Raw genomic sequence first — 17,138 nt, 5'->3', positions numbered from 1 at the left:
GAATCGGATTTGAAAGCCCACCACACAAAGCACGCTCTGAGAAGGGGTTGATGCCCACCACACGCAGGCCTCTCACTGACGCCACCCTCATTCACATCGTGTCACCGTCACCTAACCTGGAGTTCCTGGAGACCCCTGCCCCCAGCTGTACGTGGCCTGGTCCACTCTGTCCAAGTCGGTCACCAAGACCCCTCACGACTAAATGCTGATGACGTGTGAGTGAAGTGGACCCCAAGAGCTCACAGCAGCCAATAAACTGGAACATCCCAGGCATGAGAGCAGCGCTGACAGCCTGACCCCTTGGACAGCCGGGGCTGGGTGGTCACAACTCCCACCTGAGGGTCTGGGCCTACGCTACACACACACACACAGCCGTCTTTCCTTCTCCAATTCCCAAATGGATTTGCACCTTCACTCCGTCGGGAGTTGCTTTCCCCCCCCCCCCCCCCCGGCAAACGTCGCCATGACAACCATCTTCACTCCTGCTGCTCCTGGGGGATTCCCATTGTGTTTTGATCGCGGGGTCTGCCCTGGTGCCTCCTCACGGCTTTCACTAGATGCCACCAGCCTCTCCGACTCTGCAGGAGGACGCCAATCTCCTGAGTCACTTATAAACTGCCAAGCTGATCTCCGCTGTGCCCTTCATCCCCCCCGCCCCAGTTTGACTAATGAAGGGCTACTGGCAGAACAGCTTCCACCAGAATGCCTCGGCCCAGTAGCGCAGACGTTTAACCCTCTCCTGGCATCCAATCAGGGAGCACATGTGACATGTACCTGACGCTGGGCCGGGGGGCGAGACCTAGAAACACAAAGAGAAGTCGCTCCAGCTGGGTATCACACCAGGGACTGGGCGGCACAACACTGGCTTGAGTTTCGCTTTGAGTGGCACGTATGTGACCTTCACTTTCTGTCTTAGCTGTGACATCTGGAGAGCCTCCTGCCTCCTTGATGAGCCCCTGAAATGTGATCCTTTGCCCAATGTGCTGATGCCACTCATGATGCTCACATGAAGAGCCTGCTTGCCATCGCATCCCCTCACAAACACCTCGTTGTCACCGGCACTACGTCACTCGGCCCGCTTCTCCTGCACTTTTCAAATTTTGACTTTTATTTGTACAGTAAAGCAACATCTCTTGGGCTGTGCCAAACTTATCAAAAATGACAAGACCCCCCCCCTCCAAGAGTACGGACCCCAAACATTCTTCAACAGCACAGCTGGCACACTGCGGCCCTCCATAACCTTCAAACATCTGCACACTCTGACAGCACCAGGAGGAGACGACAGCTGGAGCACCAAGAGCCCCTCTGATAGAGGCGGAGAGACAGAGAGGGACATGGTGGGCTGCTTGGGGCGAGGGTCCTCACCACTACCACAACATTCAACCTGTCGTTACTCACTGAAACTCCGAAATGACTGTGTGCCATTTCTATTTGTGTCATTGCCAGTCGGGGGCAGAGCGACCTGAAGTTTAAACATTCAGCCCCCCGTCCACAGCCTTGTGCCCCTCAGCCACTGGCCAGTCCACTCATCCCTGACCTTCATCCTGGGTGCCTCCAGTCCAAGGAGGGCTACTGACAAAAAGAGCTACGGGCCCCTCACCATATGCCCACACAGGGGCAGAGGGCCAGGTGGGCTAACAGGAGGGTGAGAGTGGTGGTGGTCTCGTACAGAATGCTTAGTTTAAGCTTCAGTAAAGAAGAGAGGAACAGATTCTTCATTATACTCTCACTGTGACATTTCAAGCTGGCGTCGGGGTCTCTTCACCACAAACCTCCCACCACAGTGTCACCGGTCTGTCACTCACACTGCCATGGCGTGGCTTGCTTTCTCTTATATGCCCTCGGGCTCTTGCTTTGCATGTTTGCAGAATTCCCGTCTGACATTTAACTTGAGGCGCGCAGATGTTTTCATGTCCTCCTTGGCGCTGTTGCTGTTTTCTATGGGTGCCGCCATTTGGCTCACCGTGTCCCTGTCTCCAGACAAGCGGAGGTGTGTGGCACATGACGTCATCCACGTGGCGGTTTAGCGGCCGGTGCCAGGTATGTCCTGCTCAACCAAAGAGAACGAGCGCACAAGTCATTCTCCGCTCACGACATCCAGCAGGACGACAGCACACCACCACAGAGGCTTCTCCTCGAGATGCAAAACACTGGGACACCGAAGAACAGGAAGGCCGGAAAACACCGGAAAACGCCTGTCCAGCTCTAGAAGAAGGTTCACTGGACCACCGAGAAGAGCGTGTGCCACAATGGTGGACAGGGAAGAGTTTGGAACAATAGCTCAAGATCAAACATGGTGGCTGCCAGTGGAAGTCGGTCACTGGGGTTTATTGATGAAGTGGCAGGATGAATTCTGAAGTGCAGGGGGCGCTGTGCTGGACTGTCTGCCCAGAGTCAGACAAATGTGACAAAGGTGACAAGGATGACACTTCACAGTAAAGATGGACAATCAGCCAAAACATCCTGTGACCACAAACCAAGAGCTTTAGTGGAATATTCGTCAATGGCCGAGTCAATCAAGTGACCTCAACCCAACTGGACATGCAGGTCACTTGCTGAAGACAAAACTGAAGGCAGAAGCACCTGAAGAGTAAAGGCCTGGCAAAGCATCACCCGCTCGGGACGCCACTACACATATCCAGAGCATTAGCCCCAAACCCCCCCCCCCCCCCGGAGCGCTAGGTGGCAGCACCCCTGGGTGGCACCAGTGTCTCAGACTCCTGGAGGGATTCATGGTGGGAGTTGGAGTTTGGCCTGCTGAGCCCTTTGAGTAAGTGCTGCCAGAAGAAAGTCATCAAGCACCCGTATAAAAGGTGCCAGCGGCCACAACTCTGGGTGCCACAGTCGGGAGGAGGTGGACAAAGCTTGCTGGAGGAGGACTGGACGTGAAGAGAAAGAGAGAAAGAAGAAGAAGGAAAGAGTTTTGTGCTGAGCTGTGGAGTTGGGAGACGGAGGAAAGTGTTTCCCACGGGGAAAACCGTGTGTGCTGAACTTGTGTCCTGCGTCTGTCTGTGTCCGCTTGGGTGGCAGGAGTGCCCTCTGCAGGCACTTGGAGATGGCAGTGGGTTCAGACTCCAGGCAGTCATGGCCTGTTAAGGACTTTCATCCAAGCGTTTTCTATCACACTACGGCGTCCAAATACTCCCAAGCCACTGTGACAAATGGCTGTCATTTCTGAAGGCTCAATGCGTCTGTTAAACGCCATCAGGCTGCACTTCTGTCACCCCTTCATTTCAGACCCCCTGTGGTGGCACGAGTGCTGCACCAACGGCCCAGCACTTCTGGACACGACTGTATGGACCAGCCGGCTGGCCAGCTGTAAGCTCGAGTGTGGCAGGAAGTGCCGGTGGCGTCAAGTCACGTCAAGTTCAGAAGTCTGAAGGCTGTTCTTCTTCTTAGGGTCAGCAGGTGACCCCGTTTCTGTTCTGTAAGGGGCCTTTCAGTCAGGGTGTTGCTGTTTCCTTTTGATCCTGCACAGTCCAGGACCCCCGCTGTCCCGTGGTCACCTGACGTTTGCTTTGATGTCTGGATTATCACAGCAGTAGGACTTTGTGACTTTCAGAGTTCATTCTTGTCTTGCAGGGTTTCCGGGCACGAGGCATTGTTGAGGATTGAAGTTCACTTTAAGGGTCCCCAAAATGTGACGTGGCACATTTATTTTGGTTTTGTTGCCATGACGCAGTGACCAGCTGCTGAGTGGGGGTGTGGGTTTGGAGGTCACGACGGGTGACGTCACATGTGCGACAGTATAAAGGTGGGCATCACAGACAAATACAGACCACATTGGTGGTCACCGTGGTCGGTGGTCTGCGCTGTCTCTGGCAGGACCCTCGGAGCTGCAGTCAGTCCTGCCCAGCAGTCGGGGCCCTCGTGAAGGGGTGGGCTCACTGCAGGACTGGACGCGGACGCTGCCACCTGCTTTTAATGAAGTCAGTCGACTCCACCAGCCTCGCCGTTTCGTTCTCTTTTCCGTTAAGAGCCTCGACGAGTTCTTTCCATTCCTTTGGAATTTCCTGGCAGTTGTCATGGAGACACCCTGCGTCCCTCTGTTTACAAGATTGCTGCTTCTGGAATACTCAGAGAGTCACTGGAGTGGGATTCCCAAATCCTGCGGGTGAAACCAGTAGAAGATTCCAGCTCTGCATGGCATGCTGCCAATGAAAGAGCAAATCCGAGTGCAGAAGAGAGAAGAAGACAGACGTGTCCTGGACCAGGGTGGGGGGGCGAGCTCACTGTCCAGAGGACGCACTGAGTGGAAGTGGCCAGGGTGGGCCATTAATCCCCTCTGCAGACGCAGGCCTGCCACAGTGTGGGGACTCTGAAGCATCTGCTCATCACCAGTTCAGCCTGGCACCCCGATGAGTTCTGACTGTCCAGTTAAACCAACCATTAAGAAACTGGACAGAATAGATAGAAAGATAGATAGATAGATAGATAGAGAGTGAAAGGCACTATATAATGATAGATAGATAGATAGATAGATAGATAGATAGATAGATAGATAGAGAGTGAAAGGCACTATATAATGATAGATAGATAGATAGATAGATAGATAGATAGATAGATAGATAGATAGATAGATAGAGTGAAAGGTACTATATAATGATAGATAGATAGATAGATAGATAGATAGATAGATAGATAGATAGATAGATAGATAGATAGATAGATAGATAGAAATGAAAGGCACTATATAATAGATAGATAGATAGATAGATAGATAGAGAGATAGATAGATAGATAGATAGATAGATAGATAGATAGATAGATAGATATGAAAGGCACTATATAATAGATAGATAGAAGTGAAAGACACTATATTATAGATAGATAGATAGATAGATAGATAGATAGATAGATAGATAGATAGATAGATAGAAATGAAAGGCACTATATAATAGATAGATAGATAGATAGATAGATAGATAGATAGATACATACAGTGGTGTGAAAAACTATTTGCCCCCTTCCTGATTTCTTATTCTTTTGCATGTTTGTCACACAAAATGTTTCTGATCATCAAACACATTTAACCATTAGTCAAATATAACACAAGTAAACACAAAATGCAGTTTGTAAATGGTGGTTTTTATTATTTAGGGAGAAAAAAAATCCAAACCTACATGGCCCTGTGTGAAAAAGTAATTGCCCCCTGAACCTAATAACTGGTTGGGCCACCCTTAGCAGCAATAACTGCAATCAAGCGTTTGCGATAACTTGCAATGAGTCTATTACAGCACTCTGGAGGAATTTTGGCCCACTCATCTTTGCAAAATTGTTGTAATTCAGCTTTATTTGAGGGTTTTCTAGCATGAACCGCCTTTTTAAGGTCATGCCATAGCATCTCAATTGGATTCAGGTCAGGACTTTGACTAGGCCACTCCAAAGTCTTCATTTTGTTTTTCTTCAACCATTCAGAGGTGGATTTGCTGGTGTGTTTTGGGTCATTGTCCTGTTGCAGCACCCAAGATCGCTTCAGCTTGAGTTGACGAGCAGATGGCCAGACATTCTCCTTCAGGATTTTTTGGTAGACAGTAGAATTCATGGTTCCATCTATCACAGCAAGCCTTCCAGGTCCTGAAGCAGCAAAACAACCCCAGACCATCACGCTACCACCACCATATTTTACTGTTGGTATGATGTTCTTTTTCTGAAATGCTGTGTTCCTTTTACGCCAGATGTAACGGGACATTTGCCTTCCAAAAAGTTCAACTTTTGTCTCATCAGTCCACAAGGTATTTTCCCAAAAGTCTTGGCAATCATTGAGATGTTTCTTAGCAAATTTGAGACGAGCCCTAATGTTCTTTTTGCTTAACAGTGGTTTGCGTCTTGGAAATCTGCCATGCAGGCTGTTTTTGCCCAGTCTCTTTCTTATGGTGGAGTCGTGAACACTGACCTTAATTGAGGCAAGTGAGGCCTGCAGTTCTTTAGACGTTGTCCTGGGGTCTTTTGTGACCTCTCGGATGAGTCGTCTCTGCGCTCTTGGGGTAATTTTGGTCGGCCGGCCACTCCTGGGAAGGTTCATCACTGTTCCATGTTTTTGCCATTTGTGGATAATGGCTCTCACTGTGGTTCGCTGGAGTCCCAAAGCTTCAGAAATGGCTTTATAACCTTTATCAGACTGATAGATCTCAATTACTTCTGTTCTCATTTGTTCCTGAATTTCTTTGGATCTTGGCATGATGTCTAGCTTTTGAGGTGCTTTTGGTCTACTTCTCTGTGTCAGGCAGCTCCTATTTAAGTGATTTCTTGATTGAAACAGGTGTGGCAGTAATCAGGCCTGGGGGTGGCTACGGAAATTGAACTCAGGTGTGATACACCACAGTTAGGTTATTTTTTAACAAGGGGGCAATTACTTTTTCACACAGGGCCATGTAGGTTTGGATTTTTTTTCTCCCTAAATAATAAACACCATCATTTAAAAACTGCATTTTGTGTTTACTTGTGTTATATTTGACTAATGGTTAAATGTGTTTGATGATCAGAAACATTTTGTGTGACAAACATGCAAAAGAATAAGAAATCAGGAAGGGGGCAAATAGTTTTTCACACCACTGTAGATAGATACTTTATTAATCCCAAGGGGAAATTCACAATTGAGTATGGCGCGGCTGTGAACCTGACAAGAACAGGGCGTCAAGAAAAACTGAAGACGGGCGAGGGAGACCACCCACAGACCTCTGAAGGAGAGGACACTGGACAAACTGGGCAGACAACAACCGCGCCAGTCACAGCTTTATGACGGAGTGGCAAAGAGAAAAACAAACAGGGTATCTCAGCAGAAGGCACACGGGAGACTCTCAAGTCAGCGGCTCTGGGGTCCAATGGGACCCCCAGAATTAAATGACACACATGACAAACACACGGGGACACAGCTGGAATCTTGATGAGGGTCAATTCACACAAACATGATGAAGTTTTTCTTTACACAGAGAGCCACAGATACCTGGAATAAGCTACCAAGAAGTGTGGTAGGCAGGAGGACTTGAGGGACCTTCAAAACTCGACTTGATGTTAATAAGTGGACAGGACTGGTGGGCTGACTGGCCTGTCCTCGTCCAGAGTGTTCTAAAGTTCTAATGTTCATTCTGGAGGAGATCAGGCCATTCAGCCCACCCAACCCCACCGGTCCTATCCACTTGATTCTTCTAAAGCCCCTAAAGTCCTGCTGCCCACCACACTACAGGTCACGTATTCCATGTGTCTGTGCTTCCCTTCCTCACGTTTGTGTGACATTCCCCCTTCACAAGTGTCCAGCTGTGTCCCCAACTCATTTTAAAGTCCCACTGGACTAACTGTGGACCCTCATACCTCCAAACACTTCACTCGGGTCTCCTGTGGCTTCAGGTTCTTCTCAGCAGCTCCTGCACTGCCCCCTGGTGGATGCCACTGTCCCTAAGCCCTTCCTCTCCCAGAATGCTCTGCTCCTGGGGTGTAGGCCCCTCTTGTACGTCTTACGTTACGCAGTAGAACGACACTGGAGACGCAGGTCTATTCTCTCGCTTTCCGTGACCTTCCATGAGACTCGTCGTCTCCGTCTGTGTTGCGTCTTTTCTTCTATTTTACTCGATTTGATGTTTTTTTGTATATTTTATTGGCTACAGCATTTGAAATGTGCTCGTTTAATGAATGGGCACTGACGCGTCCTTGTAGTTTGACCAGCAGCCTCTCTTATCTGAAAGTCACGATAAATGACGTGAGGTGCACCTCCCTGCCTGCTCTCCGGGCTGGCGAGGACATTACGGGAGCACACAGTGGCATGGGGGGTCCCCGACTCAGTTTCCATCTCCGCCCTTAGAGTGCAGAAGGTCCACAGCTTCATCTTTGCAAAGATTTGTTCAAAACAGAGCAACAAAGCAGAGACCACACTTCCTGAGAGTGCCCAGGAAACACAACTGGTGGCATTTTATCATTGTGCCATCGAGAGCCTCCTGGTATCCCGCGTCACAGCGTGGGACACCAGATAAACGGCTCAAGACAAGCAGGCACTCCGGAGAGTCCCAGACTCGGCACAGGAAACCACAGGCTGCCCACCCTGGAAGTCAGCAGAGCCACAGACGTCATTAAGGATCACCTGCTGGTCCTTGCTGCCCTCTGGTTGGCACTTCGAGATCTTGGACAGACTGACAAACCGTTTCTATCCAATGGCCACCAACACACTGAGCAGAAATAAGCAAATTGAGGGCCAGGCTTGAGTCCGACACACGGCTGCTGTGACTTGGGCTCACTTGTCACTTATCTCGTTGCTTTGATGTTTGTGTATAATTTACATATCAGACGATTATTGTGATCATCTTGTTCTCCGTGTTACGTGTTGTCCTTGTTTTCCACCACAGTGTAGTGTCACTTCCTTCTTTTGGAGTGGCACTCGTAATTTCCTTGTCATTTTTTACGATGACAATAAAAGCTTTCTTTCTGTTCCAGAACCACAGCTTTTAGTTTTCTCCCACCCACCTCCCCGACATTTCTCATGTTGTGTCCCCCCCCCCCTTATTTTACAGACCTCCGATCGTCCCACCCAGACCCCCTCCCTGACACGCCTGCTCTGCTCTGCTGTAACTCCTTCTGTCATTCATGTTAAAGCCACCGGACCAGCCAGACCCCCCCATCTCTTCAGAGACCACCCACACACTGCTATCAATGTGCCCCCCCCCCCAATGAGCCTGAAACGCTACCCACCTGTTTAAGAAGAGGTCCAAAATGAAGAGGGAGCCAAAAGCTTTGAGCTGAAAGCTGGCCTGGGCAAGATGGACGGCCTGCAGGGTACAAAAGAGAAGGAGGGAGGTGATTAGTGCGGGTGAGGAGAGAAGGTGGGCACCGACAAGATGACGGGCTCTCACTCCTAACATCAGAGTCACGTCTAGTCGCCAGGAACAGGGCAGGGTGGCAGCTCAGGCAGTGAACTTCAGAGCACAAGAGTGGCGCCTGAATGCCCACTTCCTGGGTAACCCTGAAAAACACCAGAAAGCCTGGGTGAGCTGCAGAGACCCTCACCTGCTTGTGTCCGAGTGCCACCTCATCCTGCGAGTGGCCGTCACTTAACACTGTGCCGTGAGTGTCAGCAGTGGCAGGAGGACGGACCACCGCCTGAAGTCCATTTCACATCCTCGTGCTATGATTGGCGTCACCAGCCCTCCGCGTAGTGGCAGAGTTCCATAGCAGTGGTCAGGGTGCCCGGCGGCTCAGTGGGCCCCTACAGATACCACTTGTTTCTCTTTTTGTCCCAACTCATCTCGTAGGGTGGGCCTCGGGCTAAAAGACGATATCATTGCCACCCGACCGTCGATTACTTACATGGCGCTGGTGAGTTGGACTACGTGATTGAAAACATCATACATAATTATAAGAATTAATTCATTAATTATGTTTCTGTAGCGCGTTTGTCACAACTCAAAGCACTTGGAAAGACAGAGGGGAGCCACTTCACCCAACACCAATGTGAAGCGCCAACCTGGACGATGTGGCGGCAGCCATTACCGCGCCAGTACACTCACCACACACAACTGAGGCAGCGGGTACTTAGGGGGCCGTGATGGGCAGTTTAGCCAGGACAGCGGGACAAATCCCACTCTTTTCAAAAGATGCCCACAGAGAGTGAGGAGCTCGTCATCATGTGCCACCCGAAGCACAAATACCCAGTTTACGCCTGGCATCCGCATTGGCACATTTACACCTTAAAGTTTCAAGTGCGACTTTAGCAGAGTGGAGGGGAGACGATTCCATTCTGACCCCGTCCTGTGTCGGGGGGGTTCAACATGGTGGGCCCGGTGAACTTGGCCACTTGAAGAAAAGGCAAAATGAATGTGATGAAGATGAAGAACTGGAAAGACATGACAACATCTCCAAAGAGTGGGGGGCTTACTCGGCGCACAGAGACTGTTCCTGCCATGGGAGGGGGGGCACAGTGGCTCCACCATTCCGGCAGCTTCTAGTCCCTTCCCGTAGGCAGCGTGCTGCTCTTCCACTGACGTCAGCTGCTGTATCAGGCTTCCCGAGAGGGCAGCCAAGGTGACGTTTTTTGTGCTTAGGTGGCGGTCCTACTGGGGGGGCTTCACCCTCCTCTTTTCCTTCCTGTCATATTTTCAGTAGACACTGGCAGGTCATCGGTTTCTTTTGCCGGAATTTGACCATCTCACTGACGTTTAGTAGAGGATTTCGTCTCCATGTCCCGCTCCACGGTGCGGACCCTGCAGTGCTGCTGCTGCTCGTCGAGTTTTAGGTCACCAGCTCTTTGATCTGAAGCCAGAAATAAAGTCTGAATTATCAAGATCAGGTGCACTGGGGTGGGCTGGGGTGAGGTGGTCTGGAGCCTTTCTCAGCTAGTGCAGGGCACATGGCAGGAACAAACCCAGCAGGGCACACACACAAATAAACACACGTGAGCATCACCAGCCCACCTCACCTGCATGTCTTTGGACAGTCGGAGGAAACCCACACAGACGCAGGGAGAACATGCAGACCCCACACGAGGACGCCACTGTGAGGCGAGGCAGCAGCAAGACCACCGCACCACCGTGTGGCACTGGAATCTCATTTGGTTGTGCGTGAGAAGAGCAATGCTGTGTAATTAACATTTTCATCAAAGGGTGGCACGGTGGCACAGTGGGTAGCGCTGCTCCCTCGCAGTTAGGAGACCCGTCTGGGTTCACTTCCCGGGTCCCAGGAGTTTGCATGTTCTCCCCGTGTCTGCGTGGGTTTCCTCCCACAGTCCAAAGACGTGCTGGTTAGGTGGATTGGTGATTCTAAATTGTCCCTAGTGTGTGTGTGCCCTGTGGTGGGCTGGCGCCCTGCCCGGGGTTTGTTCCTGCCTTGTGCCTTGTGTTGGCTGGGATTGGCTCCAGCAGACCCCGTGACCCTGTAGTTAGGATATAGCGGATTGGATGATGGATGGATGGAGTTTCATCGAATATCTGAAACATTCAAAGGGGTCTCGGTTTAAATGTTTCAAGTCTAAAACGTCTCGCTTGTAACAGAAACGTGTCACTCGCTGATGGAGGTCCACGGAGGGCCAGTAAAGAATTGAAAATCAGAAGCAACATCTGACTCGTAATCAGTGACCTTGAAGTCATCTAAAACGACGCCCCACCTGCTCAGGCTCAAAACGTCCATGAGGACCACCAGTAAAGAATCCAGTAGGAAACACAAGATGGCCTTTGTGATCGACACCTCAAAGCAGATGTGACCTGCTTAGCTTAGGGCAGTACCTCCCCTGGGACACTAGAGGGCAGCCATCCGAGGTGGCAGGGACACCACCAATTCTCACAAGGCATGCTGGGACTGTGGGGGCCACCAGGGGGAGCTGCAGAGCCCAATAGAGGACCTCCAGGACACCTGGGAGCGAATCCAGGAAATGCTGATGACTCTCACCTCACCTCACTCCATTTGGGGAGTCGGGGGGGACATGGCTGAAGCCCACCTGAGAGAGGCCTGGAGGCAGAAGGAGAGAAGGAAGGAAGGAAGGACAGAAGGAGTGATTGTGCTGTGAATGAACGTGTGTGCAAACTCGTGTCCTGTCTGTGTGTCGGGGTCAGCGCGGCCGTACGCACCCCACACGGCACAAAGCGACCCCTGCCATTCCCAGATTATCACACCTCACTTTTCAAAATGCGGGCAGCGTGGTGGTCCAGTGGTAGCGCTGCTGCCTGGCAGTAAGGAGACCAGGGGTCTCATCTCAGGACCTCCCACAGTCCCAAGTCATGCCAGGTGAGGGGCACTGGCGACCCTAATGAGTGTGTGTTTGCTGTGGGTTTGTTCCTGTCCTTGTGCCCTATACTGCCTGGGATAGGCTCTGGCACCCCCCCCCCCCCCGGTGACCCCATTCAAGTCTTGAGACCACCCGTATCCACTGGGAGTGACCGTCTGGGGGCAGCTGATGTGCTCTGCTCAGCTTCAGGGTCTTGTGTTTGCACTCCTCATCATCAGGGGGTCTTTTCCTGCACCAATGTGCTCCAAAAACGGCCTAAAAATGTGTTTGGGGGACCCCAAAAAGCTCGACGCCAAGCACCACTAGACCGCCAGACAGCTCCGGTGGTTCATCATGCAGGGGAAGCTGGCGCGATTTTCAAAGCGTTCAGAAGTCCTTCGACTGTAGGGACTCAATGTCACCCAACTGGAGGAGTCGAAGGGCCGGGTGGCACCCCCCCATGTTTTTTAACAACGAGGACACCCGGTGGTCACACAGAAAATGACAGGAACTGCTGGGCAGCAGCGCTGGGTTACTCAGTTCAAGTAGCGATGAACCAACAATCGGGGCTTATCAATGAGAATTAACACATTGTCCGGCCCTACTGCCACCTAAGGGGGGCACACTGGCACCTAGAGACTTGGCATTAGTTTGTTACACCTTGTAATGGCCTTCATTTTATTAGTTTGATCACATTAAGTAACACATAGCAGGGCTGGCACAGGCGTAAGTGACATCAAGCACTGAGGGGGGCTGCCACTTCACTGCCATACCACCCATGTGGTCATTCACTCAGAACTGTTCAGACCGAAGCACAACGGCGAATACAAACTCAGCCTGGGCGGGTAATAAACGTATAAAAAAAAGACACGGGTGGCGAGCGAGTGCGCTGGGAGTTTGTGGCTTTGGGTGAAAAAGAAAAACGGAAAGAAAACAACAACGACATGAAAAGCTGCAGCCACGGGGGGCCGGTGGGCCGCTGCTGAAAAGCACACGACTGGCACTTTGCTCCGTTACTGCTGTGTGTGTGCTGCGCGTGGCATCGGATCACTGAATGTCTACTGGGCGACTGATTGACCAGCTGAGCCGAGGGGCACCGCAAGTTAAACTTAACATTGTGATCCCAGGGTGGGGTGCCCCCCGTATCCGCCTGAATTACTTTCAATACACAAAAGATGGGCACATTAGGACACCGGGCACCTCAAAGCGGGCCTGAGATGAGTCAGAATGTGTGGCAGCCCACGAGTGCCCTGCTAAGGACTGGCATCGCATCCAAGTTAATATCTGCCACCTGGACCTGGGAAAATAGACAAGACAGCTTTTACGTTGGCACGGCCAAAATGTGACAGTGTGTGACACATCCACGCCATAGGGGTGAGTGGCGGATGAAACGCCCTCATTCTGCCCCCGCCTTCCACTTCCTGCCATCCAAAGGAGCAGATGTGCCTGCATGAAGCCTTTTGTTCATTTTCTAAATGCGCCCAATTAAAGAGGCACCGAAGCCAGAATGCCACCGACAATCCACGCTGACCCTCGTGCTCCGCCAGCAAGCTAAAAATATTTGTGCTGACAAAGTGCCGCAGTGCACGTCCGTCCATCTCCTGGCATCCTCAGCCGAGGTCTGATTCACGAATGTTTGCTTGGCGTGAAAACACAAAGCGGCGATGGCGGCTGATGGTGGCACAAGTGGCAAGGCAACCCAACGTTCTGAAGCAGAGGAGTAAAGAAGCCTCTGGCACCATCTTTGACACACTTGGTTAGCAGCAGTTTGCTTCAGTCTGCTTGGCATCCCAACTGGGTGGCACCGACTGGCACTGCAGATCTCACAGGTTCAAATGTGGGGCTCGATCTCCATGCGCCTCCGAGTCACATCCAGGTGACATGACCCTGCGTAAAGGGAAGACCCCCTAAAGCCTGGAAAGTAAGCATGCCCACTCCAGCGAAGGGTCCAGCGTTTGAAGCAGGTAATGAGGGTCACCAATGAGGGGCAAGAATCTACAGAGCGCAGTGAAGTTCTTACCCTGCTTGTGCCAATCGACACGCAACACGCGGCCACACAGAAGGTTCCTCACCTCAAAACATCTCCCAATCACAGATGGTGGCAGATCTCTACACCAGCGGGCAAGGGGAAGAACAAGCACAGGAGTGACACCAGGGGTCAGGAGAGGGCACTCGAGGTGGGCTGGCACGGACACTGGAAGTGGTACTGGGGTTTGGCACAGTGGGATTTAAAAGTCGTGAATTTGGGAGGGAAGGCTCACTGGCAGGACAGGACACTCTGGGGGTAGTTGAGTGGGAGCCAGCCACCAGGCCCACTTCAGGGGATCTCTCGGATGTGACCGCTGTGTGCCTGCTGCTTTGTTTTGGTTTATTCCTCCTTTTTCAGATCTCCGAGACCTTGGCACACATGCCGGGTGTGTTGAGACGCCAGGAGGATTACATTCTTTAGCTTTGCAGTTTAAATTGCGCTTTTTTTTTTTTTGCGGTGGTCCTCTGGTATTTCTAAATTCCTCTTTAACTCGGCGGCATGTGTTCTTACGGCTAGCACTGGCACGACTTTTAGGATGCCCATTTCTCTTCTCGTTTCTTCTCTGTTTTCTACCGCTCTGCCTTGTCACCCTGTGGCCTCTGCGTCCTGCCGCGTCTGCACTCTGAATTCTGTCCTCAACGTGAGGTGGGCTTCCCCTCTTGTTGCCAGTCTTGTGCCCCACCGTTTGCCATTTTATCAGAAGGCTCTTCATATCTGCTTTCTAGTTGTGGTTTGATGCGGGAGGCTGAGAACGTCTCGACTTTTACTGCCATCGGTTGCCCCTTGCGTATCCTCCCTACCTCATCCCATTCAGTTTTCTATTATAATAATAATTCTTTGCATTTATATAGCGCTTTTCTCACTACTCAAAGCGCTCAGCAATTGCAGGTTAAGGTCCTTGCTGAAGGTATGCCCTTTGATGCCACCACGTTCTCCACTTTTGCTCATTCTTGTCTCTTGGTGTCACTTGTCACATCAGGTGCCTCTCCCGGCTCATCTCAGGTGTGTACTCCCACTCTGGGATTAGAGAGGGGGCGCTGACGGGACCCTTCTCCTCTCTTGTACCCACCGTGGCACAGAGACGGTGCCCAGTGAGGGTAATTGACTCCGCCGTTTCTGGTCTCCGGCCTGCGAATCCCACAGCTGCCAGAAGGAGGTGCTCCATCTTTCAGTGCACTTGGCACAGGATGCAGTTCCTCCCTTGCAGTGCCACCATTACGGCGCCTGATGCCAGTCTTTTTTGGAGAGTTCCCTTGTGTTGGCGCATGGAGAAGCCCTAATTTTCCTTAACTTTTCACAGATTTCCCAGCGGTGACGTGCAGTTCCTTACTGGACCCCACACTATAAGGTCACACGTATGGGCAGCTGTGCGCGTCTGCAAGTCACTTCTTTAGTATTTAATGCTGGCTTTCAAACAGCCCGCTGGCACTGCGTGGCTTCATGTGGCTTTCTGTCCCTTCATCTTCACTAACACTGCTGTCTACTAAGTTAGCAGATGAACATGCAGCCTCCTGGTACCCCTCTCTCGTCCTGGGGTTCAGGTCCCAAATGTCCTCACAGACCCCCCTGCCCGAGACCTGAGCCACACGTTACCCCTTCTGCTCTTCTCAGCCTTACCAGGACTGGCAGACGGTGGTCAGCACTTCACAAAAGACCCCCTTGTCAGACTCATTCATCTTACTGACATGGCAGCCTAACCCTTGCCAATGTAATTTGCTCTGGCATGGACAGCAACATGTGGGTTCACCTCAGTGCTGACCGGGAGCCCACCCAGAGTCTTCATGCTGAGGGTGACACACACACAGGTGGTCCCTGCAGATTCTTTATGATGCCAATCTGCTGGTCACAAAGTGTGGCTTTGAGCTCCCTGGGACCTCTCAAGAATGTCACCTCCAGCCGCTTCCAAGAACATGAATGCCCATCAGGCCTGGCACTGCTACAGCACATCAAACTTCAACATCAGGGCACGGTGACAAGAACGGGCAACTCAGCCCAACACGCTCACCAGTCCCATTCAGGTCGTTCCTCCAAAATAACATCAAGTCCAGTTCTGTAGGCCCTACAGTCCCACTGTTCTGGTTCTAATTGTTTTTGCAAACCTTTGTAATCCTAATATAAAAATCCTAATGCTACTGCTGCAAGCAGGAAGCCATGTGACAGGAGGCAGGAAGTAGGAAGTAGGAAGTGAGTGCAGCAGCAGTAAGCATGGTGTGTTTAATTACCTCCTGTGTTTGTACTCTCAAACAATCCTTCGCCATCCTGCTTAATTAGCCCTTGTGAAGGCATTCCCTGTAAGTTCTCTTTTTTCTAGTTTTATAGTCTTTGTTTAAGTAACTTTGGTTAAGGAGTGTCAAAGTAAATGTTGTATTTCATTACATAAATTTACTGAGCCTTTGGCTGTTAAGCTCTTAGTTATAAATGCTGCTGTATTTACTCTATGTTACTTATACAAGTACTTTATTAGTGTTTGTTTGTATTTGTATTTACAGTTTCACACCATTTTTGTAATTAAACATTCTCTACATCACTTCGTGGTTCCGGGAATTATTGCATGAAGGTGTTTAGCTTGCTGGATAATTGAACAGGAGATTCAGTGAGGCCAGTACAGTGAAAAGGGAGGACCTACAAGCAAGATTGCTCAGTGGCTCTGACTCCATTGTCTTATAAGGCATATTAAGGCAGAAATAACAGCGCAGTAATTTGCTCAAGAATTGCTAGAGGAGTTACAGTTACTACATTATCCAGTTGTCTATGTAAAATGAGCTTCAAGATTGGAAGTTAGATCTGTTGCTTGTCGTTCGACTAAATCTTCTGCTGTTTCAAATGTCAGTGTAGCAGCAGCCAAAGCACGTGCTAAGGCAGAAGCTGCCCAAGCTAGAGCTGCCTTTTTCAAAGAAGGAGATTGAACTTAGAATGGAAAAAGGCCCGTCTAGAAGCCACGTTAGATGCTCTGGAGAAAGAGAGAGAGGCAGAGGCTGCGCTGGCTGAAGCAGCTGTGATGGAGGGCTGCCAGTTGCAAACTTAGAGGCCGCAGAAATTGAACTCGGATCCCAGTTACTGCCAGCACAGAGCCCACAGCAGCGTACTGAACAGTATGTAAATGAGCATAGCGGCAGGCATTCATTCAGGAAGGATGTTTGAATAATGGCCCCATTCCGGACATGTGTGTCCTCAACCTGGTAGCAGATGAAAATATAGCCAGAGAAGAAGCAAGCTATCTGGCATCAGGTCATCCTGCAGATACTACTGTACACAATAAAGAGTCTCCTTTAAGGCAAAGGAGCCATCCTACCCTTTTAAGTAATCAGCCAAGCAGTGCTCGGAGCCTGCCTGTGCTAACACCTTGCCCCAGTCGTTATAACCACCACATGGATGAAAACTGCTGGACACTCTCGTGACCATGCCTCATCAGATTTAGCAAGGTAT

General features: G+C 50.7%; 1 protein-coding gene across 3 annotated transcripts in view; it reads right to left on the bottom strand.

Moving 5' to 3' along the window:
* The window catches only part of adam23a (ADAM metallopeptidase domain 23a), an 89,193-nt gene that overhangs the window by 53,306 nt on the left and 18,749 nt on the right, over window positions 1-17,138 (bottom strand). For all 3 annotated transcript variants that reach the window (XM_028806115.2, XM_028806113.2, XM_028806117.2), the window contains exon 3: window positions 8,680-8,756. In XM_028806115.2, coding sequence (XP_028661948.1) covers window positions 8,680-8,756 — 77 coding nt within the window. The remainder of the gene's footprint in view (window positions 1-8,679; window positions 8,757-17,138) is intronic.

The sequence above is a fragment of the Erpetoichthys calabaricus genome, chromosome 8 (genome assembly GCF_900747795.2).
Source record: "Erpetoichthys calabaricus chromosome 8, fErpCal1.3, whole genome shotgun sequence".
Taxonomy (NCBI): domain Eukaryota; kingdom Metazoa; phylum Chordata; class Cladistia; order Polypteriformes; family Polypteridae; genus Erpetoichthys; species Erpetoichthys calabaricus.
The sequence above is the reverse complement of the archived record's forward strand: the minus strand, read 5'-3'. Positions and strand labels throughout refer to the sequence as shown.